Here is a 27,061-nt window from a genome sequence, read left to right as displayed (position 1 = left end):
GTAAGCAAAACAAAAACGGTGTATAATTAGAGGAGAAAGGAACAGAGAGTTTGCATCTATCTTAGGTCAGGTCTTGTACATAGCAGGGAGAAATTTAACTAAACATAAAGAGGAAGATTCCCTCAGAACTACCCAGCCAATTAGAGCATGTGTTACCTCAGTGAATATCATGCCGCTCTGCTTGGTTGCTAAGCGCCTGGCCTCCCTGCAGCTACTTGACTTGAACACTAACAGAATTAATCCATAAGTTACAAACTGAATGATCCCTGCTGTTGCATTTCCAACAATATGTGAGAAAACTGGAGATGGGTACCCTTTTGAGAAATTAACTATGTAACGAAACACAGTGATAGAAAGAAAGGCCACCTTTCATACTGGCTGGATCTACACTGATCTGGGAAATGCTATAAAAAAATGCTATTAAAAAATATAGCTCCCAATGCAATTCCCCATTGGCGACAGATCACTGCTCTTCAGCGCCCTCTGGTATCACATGTTTATAACACATTTTTAACTCACCAGTGTAGATTAGTCCCCTGTTCCGTTTCCTATTACACAGCAGTAACACACCAATATGCCTGTTGTCTTTGTCCATGGAGTTTTCTTGGCAGAGATACTGGAGTGGCTTGCCGGTTCCTGCTCCAGGTGGATCACATTTGGTCAAAACTCTCTACTATGACCTGTTCATCTTGGGTGCCCTGCTTGGCATAGTTCATAGCTTCTCTGAGTTATTCAAGCCCCTTTGCCATGGCAAGGCAGTGATCCATGATGTATGGAAGTGAGAGCTGGACCATAAAGAAGGCTGATCGTCGAAGAACTGATGCTTTTGAATTATGGTGCTGGAGGAGACTCTTGAGAGTCCCATGGATTGCAAGAAGATCAAACCTATCCATTCTTAAGGAAATCAGCCCTGAGTGCTCACTGGAAGGACAGATCCTGAAGCTAAGGCTCCAATACTTTGGCCACCTCATGAGAAGAGAAGACTCCCTGGAAAAGACCTTGATGTTGGGAAAGATGGAGGGCACAAGGAGAAGGGGACGACAGAGGACGAGATGGTTGGATAGTGTTCCTGAAACTACCAGCATGAGTCTGACCAAATGCGGGAGGCAGTGGAAGACAGAAGTGCCTGGTCCATGGGGTCACGAAGAGTTGGACACGACTAAACAACAACAACACATGGATGCCAAAATAGCCTTGATCAAAGAAAAAAAAAATCGCAGCACCATGACATTCATTTTCAGAAGGGCCCATATAGGTTCGGACTTGTCCCTCACATTGAATTGCTTTTTCACGTGACAAAAAAGGGAGTGCCTCTATACACATAGCAGTGATTGTGAGTAACGTTTGGTGTTATGCATTTCAGGCCCATATGAAAACTGAGCTACCTTGTTATTTCAATTTTGGGAAACAATATATAACGAAATGAAAAAAATGTTGAGATATTCATTTAGGAAAACACCAGAAGGTTTTCTATTGGGAATAGTACCAGGAAGCCTAAAGGAAGAAGACAAGACCTTATATTTATACGCAACAGTAGTTGCAAGGCTATTGATTGCGAAAAATTGGAAAAGTGGTATTGTACCGACAAAAATAGAGTGGCTTGCCAAATTATTGGAGTACTACAATATATCCAAAACAATGGGAGAAATTGGAAATATCTCAAAAGAGAAGATAGACAGGGACTGGAAGGTGTTTAAAAGATACTTGCAAAACCATATCAAAAAATCAGAACTCCTATTAGAATAAACAAGTTCCGTTTCAAATACTGAAATACTAAATAAGATGGATAACAATGTGTAATAAAAAAAGAAGTATGAAATTAGGCTAAAGGTGTGTGAAAGAAAGTAATAGACGTGGAAAGAAATTGCAATTGACTAGATTGGAAGTCTAACAAAAAGGTGGGGTGAGGGGTGGTGGATAGTGATGGGAAAAGGAATTATCTGTGGGAATGAGTGTAGGTATGTTTGAACACTTTTAAGGATTGTATGAAATGTATGTTTGTATGCTTGTATATTCGCAATATGTGTGTAAAATTAAATAAAAATATTAAGAAAAGAAAAGAAAGAAAACTGAGCTACCACTTGAGCGGATAACCAATGGGATCTCCGGCCAGTATCTGATGCGCAGCATTTCCTCTTCAGATCACTTGTGCATCCTGCTAAAAATAAAGCAGCCCTTAAATAAGAGGACTCGCTAATTTGCTCGAGCTCCTGTATTCTATTTTTAGGCCAGTTGCAAATACTATGACATTTGTGAGATTCTTCCCTTCCTGCTTCAATAAGGAATTGCCGGGCCTGTTCCCTTCCTGCTGGTAGACCTAAAATAAATTAGCACCTTCTTCAGTCCCAGGAGAATTTCGAATTATAAGGAGGAAATGTCTGCGTGTAAAAACGCTGATATAGAATAAGAGCCTTCTTTAAAATGCTTTCTTCATCTAGCTTTTTTTTTTAAAAAACATTCAAATTAATGTACAAAGGCCACTCAAAGGATCTGGCTTCCTACTGCATTTTAATTCAATTAACTTGAGTGGCTTCTCTTAAAAGAGTTGAGCTTTCCGTTTCCCAAAATAGCTTCCCTGCGATGAGGAGATGATACTGCAAAAATCTACTTCTTTTTTTCTAAGGCCCTGCAGAGATATTTAAATCAGCACGGTGATGTTCTTGCATGTCTGAAATCCACGCTCCTGCCACCCCACTGCAGATCCAGCTTGCCATGGCTCAGCGGCAAGGTCGCAGTGGCAGCAGTGTGTGCAAAGGTGCTGTATTGGTGGCGCTGGCAAAGCCCCAGTGAGGCTGGCAGTGGTGCAATGATGGGGGCAGGGTGTCAGCTGGGTGGTGGTAAAAAATTGCACCACCTGAAGCAAAAGGCTTCATCTCGCTGAATGCAGAGATCACCCCTGGGTGAAGTATCAATGCAAGATTCAGCTGCCAATGCACTTAGCTTCTGGAATTGCGGTGTGTGTGTGTGTGTGTGTGTGTGTGTGTGTGTGTGTGTGTGTGTGTATGCACTACCATCTTGTTTCATTCAGTTCCCAGACTGTCTTGAGCTGGTTGTGCTTGTAGTTCCAGGGGGAACAGGCCTTTTCTATGGGTCGATCTACACCAGGCATAGTCAAATTCAGCCCTCCAGATGTTTCGAGACCACAATTGCCATTACCCCTGACCACTGGTCCTGTTAGCCAGGGGATGATGGGAGTTGTGGTCCCAAAACATCTGGAGGGCCAAGTTTGCTTATGCCTGATCTACACACAGGAAAAAAACTAAGTTAGAAATTAAATGGTTATAACGAAAGGGGAAAAAAACACTATGGAAAATCTCCTAGAATTTTTTTTTGCTCTCTAGCACCATCTGGCGTTGCATGTTTATAATGCATTCAAAACACTGATTTTTTTTTTACTAATGTATCTGAGTCCTGTACTTGTGACCTAGGAATTGCTTATTCTCTAAAAAGAAGCATCCAAAAATGCCTAAGCTGCATTTTTTCGCTACATTTCCCGTCTTTGCTTCCAAACATGAGTCTTCACTGCATTACTCTGATGAGACCTCAGTGATTTGCCTCAGTTTCGCAGGCTACCTCCCTTCTCTTTTTTGTGGCTCTGCTGGGCGACTGATAAAGGTATAGGCTTCATCCTTACTAAGCAGAGCAATTTAGGAACTAGAGAAGGAAGCAAATCTCTTCAGGTTCCCAACATCCCTTTGCCTTTTCCCCTTCCCATCTTGAACTGCCACTCTTATAATTCCTTTCCCCTTCCTTTTCAATCTTCACGCTCCATCCAGTGTTGTGTGTTTTTTGGGGGGGTTTTAAAATATTTTTTGTTGTGGTTTTTTTTTTGGGGGGGGGTCTATTTTTTGCATCAGTAAAAATTGTGCTGAACCAGACCTGTTGCTTAGCATTCAGGAGACAGGTAATAAATATATTTTTAATGACATGTTTCAGTAAGTTAGACGTTAGTTTTCTAAAACTTGGCTGCAAATTGCAGAAACTTTATTGCCTTCTTTCTTGTTTGTTACTAAATTGAATTCATGCAACACAGGAGAGGGAGAGGGAGAGGGCACAGTATTATTTGAAGTGTATTTGCTTGGAAGCAAGTGCCAGTGGTGCAGTGGGCAGAAAAGGCAGGGAAGCATAGAGCCAGGATACCCATCCCCCGAGCAAGAGTGATGATGTCATCTTTCAGCAGAGGCTAGGTCCTCCTTTCTTTTTTCTTTGATGGGGTTTCATGCTGGCACCTTAAACGGTTAAAAATGTAAAGGACCTCTGACAGTTAAGTCCAGTTGTATAGCTAAGGTCTAATCCAGGGGTAGGCAACCTAAGGCCCGTGGGCTGGATGCGGCCCAATCGCCTTCTCAATCCGGCCCGTGGATGGTCTGGGAATCAGCATGTTTTTACAGTAGTAGAATGTGTCCTTTTATTTAAAATGCATCTCTGGGTTATTTGTGGGGCCTGCCTGGTGTTTTTACATGAGTAGAATGTGTGTTTTTATTTAAAATGCACCTCTCAGTTATTTTGGGGGCACAGGAATTTGTCCCCCCCCCCCCATATAGTCCGGCCCACCACATACTCTGAGGGACGGTGGACCGGACGACTGCTGAAAACAGTTGCTGATCTCTGGTCTAATTCACTCATTAGTCTGGTCTTTTCATTTCAAAGATCTAATCCTTCAAGTACCTTGAGAAATAATCCTTGGTGGCGGAAGGACTGGTGGAGTCATGGGAGAAACATAACCTTTTTCTGGTCTGCAGTTCTGGTCTGGTCCATTTTGTGGTGTGCAGTTGCACTTCTGCATCAATACAGAGCACAAACATCCTGAACTTTTGCAGGAATTCACACAGCGACGGTGGCTGAGTGATGAACAAGCCTGGAGGGCAAGATGCTTCTGCAAAGCAAGAACTTAATGTGTGTCTTCCAGACTCTTCTGTTGCTCTAGGGCAATCGCTGGAAATGGAAAGGTCTTTGTGCTAGAACTTTTCTGGCAGGCATTAGGCAGCTGAAGAAGGAAGTTGCTTTTATCTCTTGTTTCCACTGTTATCAGGTGCAACTTGCCTGGTGGAGCAGAGTTGCAGTCACAGCCTCCTGGAAGCATCACTGGGACTGAACGGACGCACACCCTTGTGCAAATTAATTGAAACAAACAATGTAGTTTATTGTACAAAACTCACATATATGTAACGGTACATTAGTGATGGATACGACTTCTGCTATTTTAAAGCAGCATTTGAACACAGTTTGGCATGGAGTCTACTAGTTTTGAACAGTCACTGTTGATTTTCTTTTTCTTTTTTAATGAATTTTTATTAATTTACATCAAAAGAAAAAACAAAAGAAAAAACATACTAGTTTCACATCAAAATTTCACAACATATTCCTTTTCAGGACTTCCTCCAGCTTATCCGTAAATCATCCGTAGTTATAATTTAAGTTACGCATTTCTTAATTTTGTATTGACATTGTTTATATCTTTCTTTCTATTCCCTTTAGACAATATTTCTTAGTCTTTCACAGTGCTTCTTTAAATCCCATTAGCGTTATCTGCCCCTCACTTATATGTTCCAGATATTCCACAAATTTCCCCCAGTCCTCGATGAACTTTTGGTCTCTTAAGTATCTAATCTTTCCTGTCAATTTGTCCAGCTTCATATACTCCAACAACTTCATTCTCCATTCTTCCACAGTCAGTATTTCTTGCTCTTTCCATTTCTGGGCCAGTAACACTCTTGCTGCTGTTACTGCATATTGAAAAAATTTACAATCTTTTCTTTTTATCTCGTTTCCTAATATCCCTAACAGAAAGACTTCTGGTTTCTTGAATAGTTTTGAACAGTCACTGTTGATTTTCGGATCCCTGTACCATACTTGAATCAGCGCCTGAATGAGCTTCTCCATAGTCGTACAGTCTACAGCACGGAGGCGACTTTTGCCTATAGCCCACAAATTCTCATTGGGATTTACATCCGGGGAATTCCCTGACTAATCAACTACCTGTATTTCCTGCTTTGTCATGAATTTCTTCACCACTTTCGATGTGTGACAGGGGGCTAGGTTGTGCTGCAATATCCCCAGTACCGGCGTCAGGATATCTCTTTTCCAGCTCTGGAATAACTCTGGAATAACTCTCAATATATTGTGGCGAGCGCATCATTCCTTCTATTGGCTGCAGGCTTCCAGCACCATCATGATCAACTGACTTTTCATTTTTGCTTTGAGTACAGGATTACGAGTAAGATAGAAAACATGCTTTGTTTCAATTAATTTGCACAAGGGCGTAGCAGTGAGACCACCAGATTGGCTCCACCAGTGTCCCCACACAGTGGCCACCACCCGTCTCAGCCCCTGCAGCCCCAACCTCAGAATCCCCTTCTCCTTCTGGTAGGCAGCAGAGATGCTGCAGTGGTGGTGATCCTGTAGCTGCACATCACTGGGTGAGTTGCTTGTGTTATTTTCTACACTTGATTCATTGACTATTTAGGTGTTTGATCGTTATGTTTTTAAGGATTGTGTTGTTTTCTTTTTCTTTTATGATTTTTGGAAATGCCCCTAGCCATGGGATGAAAAACAATACAGTGGTGCCTCGCAAGACGAAATTAATCCGTTCCGTAAGGCTCTTCGTTTAGCGTTTTTTGCGTCTTGCGAAGCAAGCCCATTGACAGCTTAGCGGATTAGCGCTATTAGCGGTTTAGCGGCTTTTAGCGATCAGCTGTTAAGCGGCTTATCAGCAGATCAGCTGATAAGCGGCTTAGCGGCTTAGGAAAAGGGGGGGGAAGGGAAAAAAACCCGCAGGAACTTGCAAGACATTTTCGTCTTGCGAAGCAAGCCCATAAGGAAATTCGTTTTGCGAAGCGCCTCCAAAACGGAAAACCCTTTCGTCTAGCGGGTTTTCCGTCTTGCGAGGCGTTCGTCTTGCGGGACACCACTGTAATAATAAAGGAAGAGCTTCAGAGTACAGAAAGGGTTTGCCAAGTTGTTCAATTGGTTTTATTATAACACTTGAAAAATAACTGGAAACTGAAAGCTTTGTCTTGCTTTTTTCAGAAAACTAATTTGGGAATAGTAAAGGTAAAGGTAAAGGGACCCCTGACCATTAGGTCCAGTCGTGACCGACTCTGGGGTTGTGGCGCTCATCTCACTTTATTGGCCGAGGGAGCCGGCGTACAGCTTCCGAGTCATGTGGCCAGCATGACTAAGCCGCTTCTGGCGAACCAGAGCAGTGCACGGAAATGCTGTTTACCTTCTCGCTGGAGTGGTACCTATTTGTCTACTTGCACTTTGATGTGCTTTCGAACTGCTAGGTTGGCAGGAGCAGGGACCGAGCAACAGGAGCTCACCCCATCACGGAGGTTCGAACCGCCGACCTTCTGATCGGCAAGTCCTAGGCTCTGCCCACAGCGCCACCCACGTCCCTTGGGAATAAGAAGCTTAAAGATAGCAAATCCTCCTGGTACATGGAAGGCTAAAGGACTGGCCCATCTCTGTCTCGTCCTCCCTAAGTACAACTGCACACAGAGACGCACTTGGCAGGGGCCTCAAAAGATCACTCTCTGCCTTCCTGGCTAGCCACCACTTCCCCAAATCTCTGTAATTGTGAGCTTTTGGGGAGTGAGGCTCATCATTTAGCAATGGCAATACAATGGTACCTCTAGAGATGAACTTAATTCGTTCCGGAGGTCCATTCTTAACCTGAAACTGTTCTTAACGAGAGGAGTGCTTTTGCTAATGGGGCCTCTTGCTGCTGCTGCGCCGCCAGCACACGGTTTCCGTTTTCATCCTGGGGCAAAGTTCTCAACTTGAGGTAACTCTTCCAGGTTAGCGGAGTTTGTAGCCTGAAGCGTTTGTAACCTGAGGTGTTCGTAACTCAAGGTACCACTGTAGATTCCCAACCCCCTTTTTATTGTGCAATTGGCAGCATTAGAAAATGTGCTGGCAAACGAGCCGCCATCTTGCATCCCCATAATGCCCCAGAGCTGGTGTCAAATGGCCACTACAAAAAATAAAATAAAATAAAAAGATAGCAATTATTCAGAGAAAAATATACCAAGTGGCTTTCTTTTCTAGAAGAATGAGGGGGGGGGGGAAATACTTTTTGTCTTCTGGGGCGTGGGGGGGATTACCCTCATGTTGAGGACACTTTCCTCAACATGTCCAGTTGGATGAAAATTTATGGGAGGATGTGCAACAGTGTGTGTTATCCTATTATCCGAACAGAATGTCATTCCATGGGTTTCATGACGAATCCACGCACAATAAAAGGAAATGGAGAATTCTGACCATTTACTTCACATTTAATTAGCCTATAACAAAGAGAAGCAGGTATTAGACAGGAATGGTATTCAACATCTACATGGACTTCCATTTTATTTCAGTAAAAGTGTCTTAATTGGCAAACCCACATTGGCAGACTCTTTTTATTCCACACAGCCTGTTAGTCCATTGGGTGAGTCTCTCTCAAAAGAGGAGAGATGTTGCTCACCCAGAGCTTTCGCCATAATGCCTGCTCCATGGTCAGCCTCGTGGCTGTAGCGGTGAGCCAACGACACCAGAACCAATCTCACGGAACACCTGGCAGGATTGTCAAAATTGGTCTTCTGTAAAATGGGCAAAGCAACCCTAACCCCAGCTGGACAGCAGCGGGGGGTGATGAAGTGCCATAGCCAGGGCCACATCTGCAATGCCACTGCTCATGCCAGCCAGGATGGAAGGCAGGTGGTGGGAGGAAAGTCTTAGCTCGGTCCAATGATGTCTAGTGATGGGTGGCGAGCTCAGGAACCTAGGCCGGCTCAGTCCCTCCCTGCAATGGGAATGATCCACTGGGGGCTACCAGTGATCTTTCTGTGGACTACCACCCACACTTCCACCTGCCTGAACTTTCCATAGGGAGGGTGTTGAGGTCTGCATGGGAGGAGGGACACCACTCCAGCAATGAAGGTCAGAGCAGCTGTTTTGGACCTGCTGGAGGGAGACTCAACATTTGGAATGCAGCCTTAGAAAGACGGATCTTGCAGTGGGCCTCCATTTATTAGCTAAGCCCCCACGCCAAGGTACAGCTTTCAGCCTGCATCTACTGTAAACGGTAAAGGTAAAGGGAGCCCTGACCATTAGGTCCAGTCATGGCTGACTCTGGGGTTGCAGCGCTCATCTCACTTTACTGGCCAAGGGAGCCAGCGTACAGCTTCCGGGTCATGTGGCCAGCATGACTAAGCCGCTTCTGGCGAACCAGAGCAGCGCACGGAAACGCCGTTTACCTTCCCGCCAGAGTGGTACCTATTTATCTACTTGCACTTTGAGGTGCTTTCAAACTGCTAGGTTGGCAGGAGCAGGGACCGAGCAACGGGAGCTCACCCCGTTAGCATCTACTGTACTCGTCAGCAAAATGTGCCTGCTTAGGACTGTCTCGGTGTATGAATCAGAAGATTAATTTAGAGCACTGGTGGACTTAAAAGGACTAATTATCCTGGAGTTACCTTGGAGGAAAGGATACTGCAAGTTTAAACAGCAGTTGGGGCAAATGAAAGCCGAGTGGTGAGGGCAAAACCGATTTGGGATAGAAAATGACATCAAGAACATCTGAAACAATGTGAACATGTAGTTTTGCAGTGTCAACTGGAAATTGCTGAAAAAGAAAATAGAGAATATGAACCTTTCTATAGTTTTCCTGCAGTGCTAATAACCTTTTGCTTCATATAGAAATTTAGAATCTGTGTACTGCACAGAGCAGAATGTAGTGCTGTTTCATTGCCACAAGACGGAGACTGCATTAGCTTTTGAGAGAGGATGCTTTGCTCCTTTGGTAGGTGGTTATACCGACCTCCCAGAGAGAGAGAGAGGGAAAACATCTGGCATAATCAAATGGTACTACTTGGCTGCAGTTCAGATGCAAATGGAATCAATCAGTCAAATGTAGGAATAAGTAGCAATTTTCTTCAGGCTTTTAACAATATTGATGGCTCTAAGAACCAGGGATGGGCACCCTGTTCATCATTTCCAAATTAAGAAAATGCATTAGTGTGAGGTGGAGTGCCAAAACGAACCTGATTGTATTTGTGCCGCATCTTATGCGCCTAAGTGTGATCCAGGCTGAGTCCCTTGGATCACAGAAAAAAGATGCAAGCCCTGTGCTGATGGGAGGCGGATTATGGCAAGCAAATCCTTTGTGGAAAGAAGCGTGAAGGAGGCAAGGGGTGGAGGAAATGGACTCTTGTGTTAATCTGAACGTAATTTTAGTAAATTTGGAAAATTCCAAATTGGACATGCTGGGCACACAGCGCTTGGATCCTAAGAGGCCTTGGTCCATCCAGATCAGTACTGTTCACACTGATTGGCAGCAACCCTCTAGGATTTCAGAGAGGGAGTCTCTCTTCCAACCCTCCCTGGAGATCAAACCGGGGACCTTCTGTGTTCAAAGCAGGTGCTGCACCTCTGAGTGGTGGCCCTTTGTCCTAGAAAGACAATTCTTCCTGGTAAGTTATTCTCCCCAAAAGAGGACACTGGAGTCAGCCTTCAGACTTAGTGGTAAACGGGACACAGAAACTGAACAAAGATATTTTGGGCACAGCTACAATTAGTCATGATTAACTGCCCTTGGCATCAAGTGGGATTTGAGTTAGCCACAACCAATTCCATTGCTTTCAATGAGATTCTTGCTTTTGCTATATTGTACTCAGTGTCTCTCCTCCCCTACTTTATTTGTTTTTAGTCCTTTTATTTATGACCCATCATCATTTCTGTTCACAGCCGTGGCTACTGTCACATACTCAAAATGGATTCCTGCAGCAATGAGCCCTAGAAACTGCTCTTCAGAAATGAAAACTGGAACCCGCGGGACACAGGGTATACGCCACGTCGAAAATTTGCAAGATGTTTGTGAAATCAAAACGAAACCATACATTGTTGCTTTGTGATGCTTTAGCATTTGTGTTCACTTAAATACCCCCAACAACACACTAGAATATACAGTACAAACATGGTCCATGCTTGATTAATTGGACTAAATGTTGAATACGATGATTGTCAGATTGTCCTTAAATGGAAAACTCATTGTGGAATGATTTAAGTAGACCAAAGAATTAAGCAGATTTGCTTTTTTAAAAATGCATCTAAACAGACATGAAGTGTATAACTTACTAAAAACACATTTTCCCCCCATTTCCAGTCTCAACGTTTCATATATATATAAACCTGTATTCGTCACTAAATCCAAGAAGGATTTCCCTTTCCTTAGGTCCAAAAACAAAAAAAAGCAAGCTTCCTTGAATCTGTGGAATTTCTTTTTCCCATCAAGAGTCAGCAGTGTGCCTGGGAACACGGTAATGGTCAGGTTTGATGCGTGCCTTCTTCTCTTGCGGATTGGCATACTTCCACTTGGACGGAGACATCTTCAGCTTTTTCCTCTTCTTGTCCGTGCACCACACTTTCTCACAATACTCCTCCACTCTCTGGAAGTTGCTGTAGCCTATTAGCTGCAGGAACTCCTTGTACCAAGGCCTGGAGCCCTGGGGTATGCTGCTCTGAGCCGGGCAGGGCATCTTGTGTGATGCGTCCTCCTCATAGTCTTTGTTGAACATGTCGTCCACACGCTCTTCTTCCACAACTTCTAGTCTGATTTTCCTTACTGTGTGAACAATGCTGTGTTCCACCGTCTGGCAGAAATACGTCCCAGCATCCATCCTGTGCAGCCTTAAGAACAAGAGGCCAAAGTCCACTTTGAGTACCCTTTCATCAGTCTTCACCTGAGGGTGGGCAACAAGGAAATGCTGTTATTCAGTGGAAATAAAGCAGTAATATCACATGGATGTGGTTTTTAAAATAATATAATAATAATCAGGAGAAAGGAGGTAAAAAAGTATAAGGGGAATTAGAAACACTATGACAGGATAACAGAATCGTGGAGTTTCATTGGATTTCTGGAAAGCTCATCAGGAGCAACTTGAGTGCAGAAGTTGGAGCAAACGGAAACATAATTTGTGTGTGTTCATTTCAAACATCTTTGGGTTCAATGCAGTCAAAAACTAACCACCTTAAGGTACCACTCATTTTAATCAACTCTTTAACTGAAATCAATGATATTTGGGGTGGACGTTGATGTGCTCGTGGGGGATCCATGTGTTAGAATAATTATCTATAAAAACTGTAAGAGGTGCTTGATAACACCGCATGAGTGTGAGAGATGCAGATCTTGGGTTTTCCTGGTGGATTACAGGCTTGACTCTAGGAAGAGTGCACAAGCTCATGACTTGCTCCTCTGACCATGATTCGCATGCCCTGCCTGCTCATGTCATGTGTGAACTGGTCCACAGAGGAGGGATTACATATCAAAGAAAACTGCATCATTCCCAAGTACCCTTCCCCACAATCTAAATAAACTGGTTATTTAAAGGCAGTATAAATATTTACAGAGCAACCTTTCCTTTTAATTTAAAAAGAAGAGGAGTTTGGATTTGATATGCCGCTTTATCTCTACCCGAAGGAGTCTCAAAGCGGCTAACATTCTCCTTTCCCTTCCTCCTCTACAACAAACACTTCGTGAGGTGAGTGGGGCTGAGAGACTTCAGAGAAGTGTGACTAGCCCAAGGTCACCCAGCAGCTGCATGAGGAGGAGCGGGGAATCAAACCAGGTTCACCAGATTACGGGTCCACTGCTCTTAACCACTACACCACACTGGCTGCAGTAAGCGCAACAGAACGTTTCACAATATTGCACAATATTGTGATGATAAGGATATGATGGCTTCAAAATGCCATTAATACTGGAGGTTGTGAAGTAGACGAGGGGGCCCGTGCAAGAGAGGTTACCCCCTTCCATTCAGTGAAAAAGTACCTCTTCCTTCCGTGCTTCGTGTGCTCTCTGTACAAACCAGATCACTTTGGCCTGCAAGGTCCTTGGTATACATTCAAGGAGAGTGCTGTTGTATTCTATTCCGTATACTAGTCGCTCTTCGGTCTTATCCAGGATGTCTCCTATAAAGAAGGAAAACACACACAAAAACCTGGTATGGTCCTTCACAAATACTCATTTGTCTTCACCAGGGCCAGCCCAAGCCATTTTGCCATCTGAGATGATAAAGATGGGCACCACCACATCCCACAGGGCTGACAGCTGCTGCCCACTGCTGGCAACAGAGAGAAAGGGCTTCAGCTCTTGTGAAGCTTCACCAAATCTCCTGGTCAGGTAGCTACTAGCAATGGAAGCTCAAGGGGCATGGCAGTGCCTGGCAAGGGACCCACTCTTTCTGGGAGACCTGCAGGGGCCTGGGCGGGCAGCAAGAGGCACTCTGTCTGCTGTCTCTCCCAATCTGCCGTCTGAGGCAGGTGGCTCAGGGTGGGACATGATAGGACTGGCCTTCACACTGAGCTCCCTCCAGACTTCTAGGGAAAAAAGTAGGCTTCACTTTTCAAACACAAAATAACAAATAACTTCCATTATAATGACTGGTGGCAAATGAGGATTTATCAATGTACGCCTTCCTTGAGCAATTTATTATTGTTCTGGTTCCCAAGATCATAGAAAGTGACCTTTCGTTTTAAAGAAAATGTCTGCAAATGGCTTTCCGATTAGAAGCAGACTCTGCTGCTGATCTTTTGTTAAAAGTGCTAACAAAGCAGTGTCTAAAGCAGGGCTACTTTAGATAATATGTTTTTTATATAAGCATTGCATTTGTCTGTATGACGTGAATGGCACTGCCTCTTTCCTGAAGGAAACGAGTAGTTCTGTGTCTGAGTTACAGGATTTTGCAGAATGTGCATGCCTAGCAGTACTGGCTTTTGCTTTTAGCCCCTCAAAGTGCTCCACAGAGCTACAATTCCAGACTGAAATAAAGCACGACATTTGCATCAACAGGGCAGCGGGGCCAGGCCAGGCATGCAAATTTCATCCATTTCTGTCAAAAGGGGGAAAGGTTATTATCATTTCCCATGAAAGGAGATGCTCTATCTAGTAGAACAGAGATTCATCAGTAGTCTATACTCATACCCCTTGATCCAGCTAAATGCTTGTAAACTGGACTTATTGCTTTCACATTCAGGAGTTAAATTAAGTCTGAATGGACCAACTTTTAACAACTTGGTGGGATCAAGTCTTTAGTGGCTGCTACTGAGCAAATGATTTTGTTGTCCTGAGGCCAGAAATTAGTCATCTGCTGATCTTTATAAGTTGCATAAAGTTGCCAAGAGAACTTGCAGCCCTTTGCAAAACACATGCCATGCTGAATAGAAGGCTCTTTGTGGAAACAGTCCTCCTGTTGGCTGCATTTAGTGCAAGAACCATGAATGCCCACTCAATGTGCTGCTTGAAGAATAGGAGGCCAAAGCAATGTCTTTTGTCTCTATTTTATAATTTGCCTTTCTTCCATGATAAAAACTTCAGTTTTTCTTAGGTATATGAATCTGCCACATTCTAATCTGAAGGTCTCTTGAGTATCTTACAACCCTATCTAAAATTCCAATACATGGGTTTTTTTACAGTTAAATATGACAGTGTGCTATACATTCTACTGCCAATGTTTAGCAGCAAACTCTTCAGAGAATTGCATCAAAACCCTAAACAGTATGGAATTTCCTCACATCACCAGACAAATCTGAAAAATATTTGTGTTGTGAAATATTTCCCTTCCAAATTCTAATCTGCCCTACATGGAGTCATGATTCCATCAAAGCTTTCTCTGGGAAGGTATTTAGCAGGAGAAGGGAGGGTCAAGCTCTTTGGGTCTGGTCCACAAAATGATGCCTGCTATCTAAATGGTGCACTTGGGAAAGGAATTAAAGAGGTCGGTAATTGAGAGTTCTATGCAGGTTCAAGGATATGAATGCATTATGCTCCTGGCCCCTGCTAACATTTGTTTCTCTCCAGATTTATAGCTGCTTCATTGCAAATTCTCTTTGGAAACTTCATGTTAGGTCCTAGTACTCAACAGAGGCAGAACCACTGGAGGCAAGGGCCAAGTCCAGTAGAAGATGGCTGCTACATAGAGGACAACCAGTAGCAAAGCTAACCAAACAGACAGATGTGAAAACTGGCAGCTAGAGAGAGCAGCAGGTGCTTAGGGAGACTAGGCAGGTAGAGATTCTGAAACAGAGCGGCAGGCACCTGTTAGGCTTGACCTGGAAGGATTTATTGCCAGGCCAAGTTAGGAAGAACTAATGAGTTCATTTGTCTCTCATTTGCACTGAATGCTAAGCCAAAATTTGGCTTACTGAGAATGAGTAAAAGTGATTCTGGAGAGGAGATTGCAGCTGTTAGGCTGCTCCCCGGTTCCTTTCTTGGTGTGCAGTGCTGAACTAAGCAATGATTTGGCTTAGTGCAGGGGCCACCAACGTCTGGCCCAGGGGCCGGATAAGGCCCGAAACCCTCATTTATCTGGTCCGTGGCGACCACTGCCCCCTGCCGCCGCCCGCTCTTACCGGCGCGCTGCGGCGCGGCACAGGGACCCACTTCTGGGTCAGAGGAACACCGGAAATAGTTTGTACGCATGCGCAAGGCCCTCCTACATGTGCGCAAAAGCTATTTCTGGAGCTTCTCCGACCCAGAAGTGCACCAGAAATAGCGTGTGCGCACATGTATGGGACATGCTCCCCCGCCCTCCGGCCTGCCGCACGATCGTAACTGGAGACACCGGCCCGAGGCAAGAAAAGCTTGCCGACCCCTGGCTTAGTGTGTTGTCCAAACCTGTGTTCACAGTTTAGCTTCCCCAGATATCACAAGACAAACCATTCTGGGAGCCCATGTCTGCTCCTTCATGCTAAGCAAGTCATGGATTGAGTTAGCATTTTAACACACACACAAAATGGCTGGTTAGCACTTAACACTAAGTCATCTCTGGGAGCTGATTTGCTCATTTGCATTAAACCATGCTTTGCCTTAGCATTCTGTGCAAATGAAGGCAATGACAGCCAGATTAACTCATTGGTTCCTCCTAACTTGGATGGGCTAGAAATCAAGGGCTGCTATGCGTCCCAGACATTACCAGGATTTGACAGGCGGAATTGATGTCCTGGATCTTAGCCAAGTCAATCAAAAAATTGATCTTCCTAAAACTGGGGTCTTCCTAAAATAAGCTTTCGGGATGTCCTGGTTTTTACTTTTTGAAATATGGCAACCCTACAAAAAACATCCCAGTCTATAAATCCTACCATTGGCCAGGTGTCCATGTTCATGTTCCAGCAGCTCCTGACACAAACTTGCATAATTCATCAAGTCTAGCACTCAAAAGGTTTTCTCTTGACAATTTAAGAATGTTTTCTTGGACCACTGAAAAAGCTACCTAAAGGCTTCATGTATCAAAGACCTTTGCCTAAGCAATAACCCAAACCAGATCTCCTTGGTTTATACATTTATACACAAACTTGTATTGGCAGACAATCAGACTGATGTACCTAAATTGATGAAATCATTGATTTAAGTTCTCTTAGGGTTCTTCTTGTAAAAGTATGCATTGCTAAGTTCCCTGTATTTCAAAGGTGGGGAATCTGTGGTCCCCATGCTGTTTCTGAACAACAAATCCCTTTGTCCCTGGCTATTGGCCATGCTAACTGTGTCAATGGGAGCTGGAGTCTAACAGCCTCTAGAGAGCCACAGGTCGTTCATCCCTGATGCGCTGACTCACTAAAGCATTCTAACGCACAGCATGAGAATTACCAAGAAATTGCTGGCCAAAGCACTGCTGAGCTGCATTTCCATGACGGACATCTTGTCTGCGGAAACGTCTAGGGAAAAGTAAAAAAAAAAAACAGTTTGAAAAAAATACAACTTGTGAACAGCCCTCAGAAGCCTTCCCCAATTCCTGTGGGAAAGTCATATGTTTGTGTCATCTTGAGCTCCTTTAACTGAAAACGCTCTTCTAGGGTCTCGAAGGAAAATGTCTAGTATTTTAGGGAAACGCATAAGAGGTGCTTACGGAAATTTCATTTCCAGAATCCAGAGTGGCTACAAAAGGTCTCTAATCTCTGCTATGATTAAAGGACCACTCACCCAATCTTTGAGATCGGAGATTCAAACAGCATATAAATAAACAGGAAACTAGAATACTGGGAGAAGCCTAGGCCAGAACCTTTCTCCCTGACATCTAGTATTCTTTGTAGATAAATTAATTATCTATTATTAGGCATGGAAGAAAATTTCATCATGCGAACACCCCTACCCCACAGCCTGAATGGTACAGCCTAGACATAGGTATATTATTGGGTTGAGAACTTGGCTTTAGGCTGCTTTGCCTCATGGAGGGGACCATTGCTCTCATGTTCAATGAGCCGCAGGCCCAGGCGTAGTGCTCCTCCTGTTTGCAGAGTGCCTGATATAGGTGTGCAGATTAAGGTCGTTTCCTTCTTAGTGGCTATTTGGTATGCAATATATCCTGCAGGAGCTAATGACCTCTAGGCAAACAGTGCTATCTAAGGGGTGCATCTCCCAGTTAGAGAAGCTTCTTGCATTTGTGGACTGCATCAAAGCTAATAGACTGAAAATGGCCACTGTAGGGTCTCCAATCCCTAGTGAAATTAAGGCCAAGTACATGTAACTCAGCTGGAGGCATTTTCTTCCTGTTACATTTCTTTCCACCTTCTTCCCCTCTGTCAGTTGCCTACCTTCCCTCTGTGCTGCTAGACAGAAAGTTCAAATAACAGTATATAGAATTACACCACACACACTTGCCTAATTTGCAATAAACATTACTAATTTGCAATAAACAACAGTGAATACCAATTGCTCTCTTTGGATTGATTTTCGTTCTTCACATGGGACCAATAAGCAAATATTGGACATTTCCTTTTCCATTGAAATTCCCAGACATTCTTATTGGCTTGGCACTATTGCTCTTGAGAAATGGGTTTATCTCCCTCCCCAGTTTTCCAGGCCTGTTTCAATCCTATTCACCTTCCCCCTTCTCCCATCAACTGCTTTTAAGTGGAGGTGGGGGTGTAAGAAAAAATAGGGAGGACTGATCATGCTTCATGCATCTATGACTCTTCAGATTTGAAAGTAGACTCAGATTTCTCTGAATCTGCTCTGAGCAGTCTCTTCCTAATATGTCTGCACCCAATCCATGAAGAATATCTGACTGTAAGTTTCTTTCTTCTACAGCCAGATGTACCTCATGGTTCAATGCCTGCAACTGTTGAAATGAATCAATGCACATTGTTGTTCTTTCTTTCTTTCTTTCTTTCTTTCTTTCTTTCTTTCTTTCTTTCTTTCTTTCTTTCTTTCTTCTTTCTTTCTCACCTGTAATGGTTATAGGGGTTGCTCGTGCGTAAGTTGCCACCACTCTTGGCTAGGTTGCCTGGTTAAACCTTTTCTGTCTGGACAGTTCTTCACTTCGTGGCTGTTTCAGTCGCTAGCAGAATCCGTCAGTGGGTGTTTCTTGAACTTCTTCCAGCAAAGAAGTTCTTTGATGCCAAGTCTACGCCTACTTTCCCTGCGCGGAAGTCTTCTGTGCAGGGTGGGTGTGGGTAGCGGAGGACCTGTGCTCTCCCCGCTGGTCTCCGGCGAGGAGTCCTGGAGCCCCCTCACCGATTCCCCCATCTGCCCCCCTTTATCCCTGGTGTTACGCTGATTTCCTTCCCCAGCCGATGAGCTCCCTCTCTCCCTGCTGGGCCCTTCTCCAGCATCGCTTGGGAGCCTTGCCTCCACCTCTGGCTCCGATGTCAGTTCCCTGACATCACCCTTTAAACATTTATTATTCACTATATTGTATCTCCTGAAATACGTTCTAAAAACAAGTGAAAAGAAGTGCAGGGCATCTGACTATAGAAGAACAATCAAAATCAAATATCATTCTGTACATCACTGTACACTGATAAATTAATTTACATCTCTGAACACTATGGTAATAAACAACTGCCTACGATGAGTTAATTCAGTTTCCTTGTACAATAAAGCCCCATCTGCACTATAAATTTAAAGCAGTATCATACCATTGTAAGCAGCAATGGTTTCTCCCAAAGAATCCTGGGAACTGTAGCTTGTTACGGGTGTTGAGAGTTGTTAGGAGACGCCTACTTCCTTCACAGGGCTGCAGTTCTAAGAGTGTTTTTACAGTCGGTCCCTCTTCCCAGGTAACTATGAGAATTGTAAGGAAGCCATGGCTGTTTAAAGTGGTACGATTCTGTTTTAAATCTATAGTGCAGACAGGGTGGAGAGGGTAAATTTCAGGCTCATAGAACCGGAGGGACCTTGTAGGGCATCTACTCCGACCCCTTGCCTGATGCTGGGAATCAAGAGCTGGTGTATTTTTTAATGGATAGCTGCCCAAACTCTGCTAGAAGACCTTCAACAAGAGAGAGAACTGTCAAAGGCACTTCCTAATTCTGGAAGAAATGGAACCATCTCAGCCTGGTATGGAGAACCTATTGCAGAATGCAAGAAAGGAGTCCCACCTCTTTGCCTGCGTTCCTGTTGGGTAGTATCTGGAACAAGAGATCCCATCCCAAGCACAGTAAGGATCCCTTGCGAGGCAGCAGTCAGCGCAGGCTGTTCCATACATGTCGCACTGGTGGAACTTCAGTTGTGCAACGGCGGACTCAGACCCAACATAAATTTGTTGCTGTAAGGAAAGCACCAATATTAGGAGAATGATGGAAGGCTCCTTCTGTTGAGCCATAACAGCCAGTCCCCAGAGTTCTACAGCATGGTGGAAAAGGACCAAGAAACAAAGTCTGTTTAGGGGACCTGTTCTCCTTGAAGGAGCAACGACACCCTCAAAGTGTAACTTAGCTTTGGTGTAGGGAAACAAGAGTGAAGAGGCAATACAGTGCGTGCATACCCTCCAACATTTCCAAGGAAAGGCAGGACATTCTGGGATCAAATCAGAAGCCAGGACGGCTTCTGTAAATCCAGGACCATCCCTGGAAAATAGGGGCACTTGTAGGGTCTGGTTCCTGTGTTTCCCTAACTCAGGAGCTGGCTTTGGCCTCTCTCTAGGGCAGGGTGGGGCAGTTCAGGCTGACAGAACGGTGTCTTGCCTAAACTCATCTTGGTCACCTGCACATCAGCATATCATCTTCAGAACCCCCCAGAGAGATTTCCATTTTGTGGCCATGCTAGAGTATGCTGGAACCACGGAAATGCTTTGATACGATGCCATGATATATATATTAAGGTAGATAGACTACAGAGTCTAACCATTTTGCCTTAAAACACTTAAACCCTCAGGTTTCTTCAGTGAGCCGTGCTACATTTATCAGCTACTGCATTTTCATCAAGTTCCCATTTCTCTCATGAATCAGGATGGCTGCTTGCTAACTTTGCAGCTGATGTGGGACACAATATTTAAAACAGCTTAAGACAAGTGGGGGTGGGGATGGGGGATACATCTGAATATTTCATAGTGAAACAGTGCATGAGAATGTCTTGATATTCAAAATTCCAGCATCACTCCATGGAAACTCATTTTATATGGCATATTAAGTCACACCACGGTAGCAATGACATTTTATTATCAACACAGAAGCATCCTCCCTCTTTCTGAAGTGAGGGGAAAGGCGGCAACAGCAGCCGTAATGATCAATGCCAGTAAAAATATGATGCTGTGATCCTAATTTTATTTAATGAAATTATGCTGGTTTTTAAAATGTTTACATTTAGGATTGCCTCCTTAAGCACATTTTGGTTGGTCTAATAAAGGTATTGCCCTAATATGGATTATTATTATTATTCATTGTGTTGTGGGCCAACATTGCGACCCTAACTTTTTATGTACCCCAACAATGTGGTGTGTTTATCAGTTGGTTCTTCTGCATCCACACTTTGGAGATTCTCAACTCCTGTAGAGACGTGGGTTGCTCCTGAGCATGCCAGCCTAGCACAAAGGCTGCTAAGGCGTTAAAATGAGACCAGAGCAGGGAATATTGAACTAATACTGCAATGCAGACAATGAGAAGAGGAGTATACACACACACAGTTCCTTGAATCTTAGTCTGGGATTTTGAGTCTTTTCTCTCCAGCCCTTTTTCAAACTGTTGCCTCAATCTAGTGACAGGTAAACTCGTCCGGCTTACTGGTAATTTGTTCCATCTTTATCAGTTTTCTTCAACAGGTTTGCCTCCTCAGTGAGAATGGGGCTATAGAGATCTGTGAAACATCTATAAGATAATAATCTTGCTTATCTAAGTTATTTTTGCTTCCAGCGTCCTTTCACTTCCTTCAAAAATTCTTTTAGTCATTTCGCCAGAGAATGACTCTCAAAATTCGCTCTGAATTTTGCTTCGTATGAAACTCAGTGGGAATTCTCATTTATACATGGTATACATGATCACAGTCCTGAGTCATGTAGTCTTATACACAGAGCAACACTCACCCTTTTGGAAGAAATCTCCATGGATATAACAGGAGCTGGCACCTGAAAGTAAAGAATTTTCTTTGATTTAGGAAACAGATCAGCTCTGTAGATAAAACACACACACACACACACAGAGTGATGTTGAGATAGATAGATAGAATGATTAACGAAATGTTTATTATTTATCTATTTATGAAGCTTCTGCATTCATCAGTAGCTCTGATAAAAATGAAAGGGTGCTGTTGCCAAGGCAGCAGCTACAGAGCTTTGAGGATGGAAAGGCTTCATTTGCTAAAGATAAGTGATGGTGGTACTGTTCTCCATTTGGCGTCAAATGTGTCCAGTGTGTACATTCAGAAGTTATCCCTCTTTGCTTACATCGTAGGATCAGTTGGCATCTCTGTTGCAGTTATTGGTAAGTTCTCAGAACTGAGGTTTTTGGCAACTGGTTGCTCCCTGTTTTTTGGACAAAATGGCAGATTTCTGGTTTCTGAAATGTGTGTGTAGGTCAGCAGTAGTCTTACCTACATACTGTAGTGGACATCACAGTAATGTATATATTGCTTTAGTGATTAACCAATTCTGATGCATTTGTAACTATATTTTGACAGAGAATGAAAAGCACTCAAGTTATATACAGGTGCTCTACCAATGTTGCTGAATATTCTATTCCACAAAGTATAATAATAACCTGGACATCATCATCTCATTGTCTGGGAGACAGGGATTATGACACATGGTGTAGAGACATGGATTTCTGAAGAAAGAAAACCAGAAGAGGAGAGCAACAAAGCATTCAAAGGAGTGGTGAGGGTTGCCCTTGGGATTATTATCACCTGGTGAGAAACAAGGAGGCACAGGAACATGGAGGCCGTGCCATTGACAGCTTTCTCAGACCACCAGTGTCTTTCGTAGAATCAAAATTCTAATGATCTCAAGTAGGAAATGTGTTTGGCTAGTTACATGGCAGTTTTGTGTTGGAGCTCAGGCAGATACCATAATCAAAACCATATATTACAACAATACACTGCAGCTTGGTGTGCTTTTTCATCATCATCATCATCATCATCATCACAGAAGAAGAAGAAGAGTTTGGATTTGATATCCCGCTTTATCACTACCCGAAGGAGTCTCAAAGTGGCTCACATTCTCCTTTCCCTTCCTCCCCCACAACAAACACACTGTGAGGTGAGTGGGGCTGGGAGACTTCAGAGAAGTGTGACTGGCCCAAGGTCACCCAGCAGCTGCATGTGGAGGAGCGGGGAAGCGAACCCGGTTCACCAGATTACAAGTCTATCGCTCTTAACCACTACACTACACTGGCTCTCTATTATTATTATTATTAATATTATTATTATTACCATCACCACCACCACTATCTCCAAGACAGTTGTTAAAGGCAATCCTAGAAGCTGCATTGGCTTTCCCCAATTCTTCCCCATACCCCCCCCCCCCAAACATTGCAAAATTCAGCAGTTTTCATAGTCACAGTCCATACACTCTACTAGGGAAAATGTCTTGGTTGGAATGATTTTCAGTTTTATACCGAAACACAGTCCAGTACAATGTTACCAGTGCAGATGATACAAAGGCTAATTTATAGGCTTTATGGCTGAAATTCTGTGCTCATTCAGGGCGCTTAAAACTTATTTACCCCAATGAGCTTTAAGTAGCCTCATGTGTGTGCAGGACTGCGGTCTCTGCGGTTTGGTGGATATGAAGTCAGACTGAAAAGAATACCTTACTTTGAACACTTGCAGCTCTTCAAGAATCACTTCTTCCATCGATTCTGTGTCCTGGTTGTAAATTGTAATGACTTTCAGTACAATCCCATTATCTGCAGTTGAGTTTCAGAGAGAGAGAGAGAGAGAGAGAGAGAGATTGAGAACTCAGGACTGGTAACCATATTTATTTGTACACCAGTAAAGTACAAAATGCTTCCAAACAAATATGACCAAAAAAATTCTGAAGGGAAATAGAATATGATTTTTCACCCACTCTAAAATACGAAAATACAAAAGGCCAGAGACAGAAGTTTTCTTCCTCCCATCTGTGAAGTAGATTTGGCTGAGAGAGAGAGAGGCCCAATATGACCCCAAAAGCTTCTGGCTGAGTGGAAATGGGACTTTCTCTTCCTACCCCAGCTCAGAATAATAATTTGACAGCTCTGTAAGGTAGGTCACTCATGAATATCCTACAAAAGCAGACCCTCCAAGTGTCCCTATTTTCCAGGAACGACCCCAATTTACAGAAGCCATTCCAGTTTCTGATTTGATCTCAGAATGTCTATTTTCATCCCTATTTTCATTAGAGAAATCTTGGGGGTATGGGGGTGTCCGACCCCCGAGCCATCTGAAGGGAGGTTTTTTAATGGTTAATGTTTTATTATGTTTTATATATGTTGGAAGCCACCCAGAGTGTCAACCCAGTCAAATGGGTGGGGTATAAATAGTAAAGTTTGTCTTCTTCTTATTATTATGGAATAGGATGTTCCTATTTTCATCAGAAAAATGTTGGAGGGTATGCAAAATGTGAGGTGGGAACTCTGCTACAGCCATGCAACTGAATTTGTGGCGAAACTGTGATGTGAACTGGTGACCTTCCTGACTGACCAGTATCATTGATGGTAACAAAATGGCAACAGCATATAACAGGCTTGTATTATTATTATTATTATTATTATTATTATTATTATTATTATTATTATTATTATACTGACCTATACCCGGAGGTCTCAGGGCAGTTCACAGAATAAAATCAAAATATAACACCACAAAATACAGCTCTAGGATTATTTGACACAGGCAACTATCCTAAAAGTCTTAGGAACAATGTCACCAGAGTGGTTTGAAGATCACAGCTAAGGTCCCTTTACAAGAAAGGAGTTGTGGGAGACAGCAGACTTCACCGCTTCTAAAAAACTTTTAGTTAGAAAACACAGCAATAAATCTTCAAACTGAGAAAATGGCCCCATTTAGAAGTCTCCTGCGGAAGGAGAGGCCTGAGAAGGAAAGAATTCTACCCCAGCAAAGAGCGGACTGAGTTTTAAAGTAATTGGACACTAAAGTGATCTGACAAGCGTTTAAACTATGTTACTCCCTCACAACTCACAGCATGCAAGTACTCAATAAATCGGAATCATGCCCAGAATTCATACTGCTCAACTTCCAACAATTTGTTCAAGTGCAGAGTGGAGAAGCCACATCTCAGCTAAATCGAGACCTCCAGAACATCTGGCATGAGGGACCCCAGGAGCCAAGGCTGGAGGAGGGCAGTGAAATGAGGAGCCAATTGCCCAATGGCCATGATGACAGAAGTGTGGCCCTGCCCATCACAAGGAATGATATCTGAAGAATACTAGCCTCATTGCCGGGCAATGGACATGCATGCCCTAGTACAGAGGAGGTGAACATGTGGACCTCCTAAGCTGTGGGACTCAAATGGCCACTATCCCAAGGCAGCATGGCCAATGGCCAGGTAACACAGGAGTTATAGTACTACAAAATCTGGAGGGCCACAGGTTTGTGATTTTAAATCTCTCACCCAAGAGTACTTGCCCCCAACCTGGATCTTAGCCATCCAGGGAATTCTCTCTCTCTCTCATTTTAAATATACCATATCTTTTCCTTTAACCAAAATACAAAAAACCCAAGAAGTGAACATTGACTAGGGAGAAAACAGAGCGTGAGCATCAGCTGGGAGCCAGAAATTCAGGCCTGCAGGTAGCCGGGCCAAGGAAGACTGCTCAGAGTTCACCTAAGTGCATGGAAGATGAGTTGGAGAAGAAAAGAAGTGAAAGTGGGTGCTTTTAACCCCTTCCCTTTCTTTTTCATTTACCTGTCCCAATAAATAAGACATCGTATTGCCCGTCTTCTGCTTCCACTCTGTCTACGACTATTTGTTTGAGGTTGTATTTCCCATCCGTCTTCACAAGAACTGGTCTCTTATGAACAGGCCTAACCGACTGATACATTAGTGGGTGACTCCTAGCAAAACGGATTGCTTCATCCGGATAGTCTTTGGTGCTCACATACAGACCTCCATTCACTTTGCTGGCACACTAGGAAACACAAAGTAGATTATAGTTATGATGCTGATAGCCATCCATGGAAAAACATGGAGCTAGTAAAAGGTGGATCCTGCTTTATTTTGTAAGATTAAGGCTGCCCCCGTATACACATTTACTAAGGTACAAGCATCTCTGGACAGATTGGGACTCACATGCACTGCACAGCATCCAGATTCTGGCTAGGATCAAATTATTTCTTTTGCAATAAGCATTGCAGTTTGAGAAAATACATGGAATAGATTAGATTTCTAGGCTTTTAAAAAAGGAGCAGATAGAAAGTTGCAACTGTGAACTTGTGATCACTTTGGAAGTTGGATAATGCCAAAGCTGGAAAAAAAATGTAGAAAACAAAGCAGCTGCAGAACTTGAAGATTGAGGGATTTGTTCTGACCTGTGGAGAGTAATGATGCGTTTCAATGACTTTCTCTTGAAATGTAACTTCTCTAGCAGTCTGTCTCTCAAATGGCTTTCTAAACATCTCTTCTCCAAGAAGAGTACAATAGTTGATGGGACAGATTCAAAACAATATTGTTAAGAGTTGTGGTTCCAGGGTTTGTGGGTGCAAGGCTCCCTTAAATCCCTGGGCCTCATAGGTGTTAGAATTTAATGAATGCTTGGAGAGTTAAACTGGAGGTCAGACTCTGAATAGCTGGACTCAGCTCCGTGTGTTCAGGAGATCAACTGAGGGATGGGCCATTAACAAAGGCAAAGATGGGTCATTGGCAAACTAAAGACTGGCAAATGGGTTGAGCCCCTCCCCGAGCTCCGGGATGGTTCACAGAGACAAAGCAGAGCGGAGAGTTTAGGATTGCCATTGGGGATGATGTGGGCTGGAGGAAAATAGTTGCAGTCTGTAAAAATGCGGCAAGCTGGAGAGAGGCTGAGCCACATCCAGAGTCTTTTTGAATCCAAGGCTGCTGTGGCCAGGGCAGAAGTCAACCCTCTTGGAGTTTAATGCTGGGAACCCCTCTATCCTAGGCTCAGGTATGTGTGCAAATAAACCATATATCATAAAGGCACCACAGTCTCCTCAGTGCCTCATTTCCAAAGGAACCTGAATCCTTAATAAGTGCTTGGAATCTCGCAGGGCTCGGAGATTGGGGTGCCGTGCAACAATAAATTATATCGGTCTGATAGAAAAAAAAATGTTAAGTGTTCCATTTCTTCAAACATGCAAATGCTAATGCTGTTTTTTTAAAAGAAAAAGAATCGGTCAGCAATATTTGATTCCAATCCCTAGCTTAATTTCCTTTGATTTACACCCATAGCCTTGCAAAAGACAAATGTGCTGAGTGAGCACCCCTCAGAGCTATAGCATATGCCAGTGTTTCTATCCTCACCCTAAACATCTTATAAAATACAACCAGGGGGTAGGATTCAGCCCCAGCCATGCATGCCAACATTTTCTCTTGCAAGAGAGGGGTACTGCTATGGAACTCCTTTCTGCACATCAGGAAAGTAGAAGATTATACATCAGCAATTTGATGTTTGCTTCTAGGGCAGAGGAAGCTGTCGACCCCCAGACACTGTTGGACTCCCATCTCCCATCAGCACCAGCCAGCAGGCTCAAGAGTCAGGGGCAAAAGGAGCTGCTGTCACAAGTTTAAGTTCACTAACTGTACTAAAATAGACACGTTTTTATCCTGAAAAGGAAGCTTTAAATTAGTCGATAGAAGTAACTCCTTATAGAGTCTTCTGCTCAAAAGTTACCTTGTGCCCTTTAATTAGAACCATTTAA

The 27,061-nt window shown here is 43.5% G+C and overlaps 1 protein-coding gene across 2 annotated transcripts in view; it reads right to left on the bottom strand.

Moving 5' to 3' along the window:
* Positions 1-8,255: 8,255 nt before the first annotated feature.
* SEMA3E (semaphorin 3E) overlaps positions 8,256-27,061 on the bottom strand; it is a 168,130-nt gene continuing 149,324 nt past the window's right edge. For both annotated transcript variants that reach the window (XM_081911731.1, XM_081911732.1), the window contains exons 11-17: positions 25,092-25,314; positions 23,000-23,091; positions 21,273-21,314; positions 19,354-19,520; positions 16,622-16,689; positions 12,809-12,948; positions 8,256-11,720 (exon numbers count right to left, since the gene is read on the bottom strand). In XM_081911731.1, coding sequence (XP_081767857.1) covers positions 11,268-11,720; positions 12,809-12,948; positions 16,622-16,689; positions 19,354-19,520; positions 21,273-21,314; positions 23,000-23,091; positions 25,092-25,314 — 1,185 coding nt within the window. In that variant the 3' untranslated portion in view covers positions 8,256-11,267. The remainder of the gene's footprint in view (positions 11,721-12,808; positions 12,949-16,621; positions 16,690-19,353; positions 19,521-21,272; positions 21,315-22,999; positions 23,092-25,091; positions 25,315-27,061) is intronic.

This window comes from Podarcis melisellensis (genome assembly GCF_964234715.1).
Source record: "Podarcis melisellensis genome assembly, chromosome: 5".
NCBI lineage: Eukaryota > Metazoa > Chordata > Lepidosauria > Squamata > Lacertidae > Podarcis > Podarcis melisellensis.
Note: the sequence above shows the minus strand (reverse complement) of the source record. Positions and strands in the feature narration are given on the sequence as shown.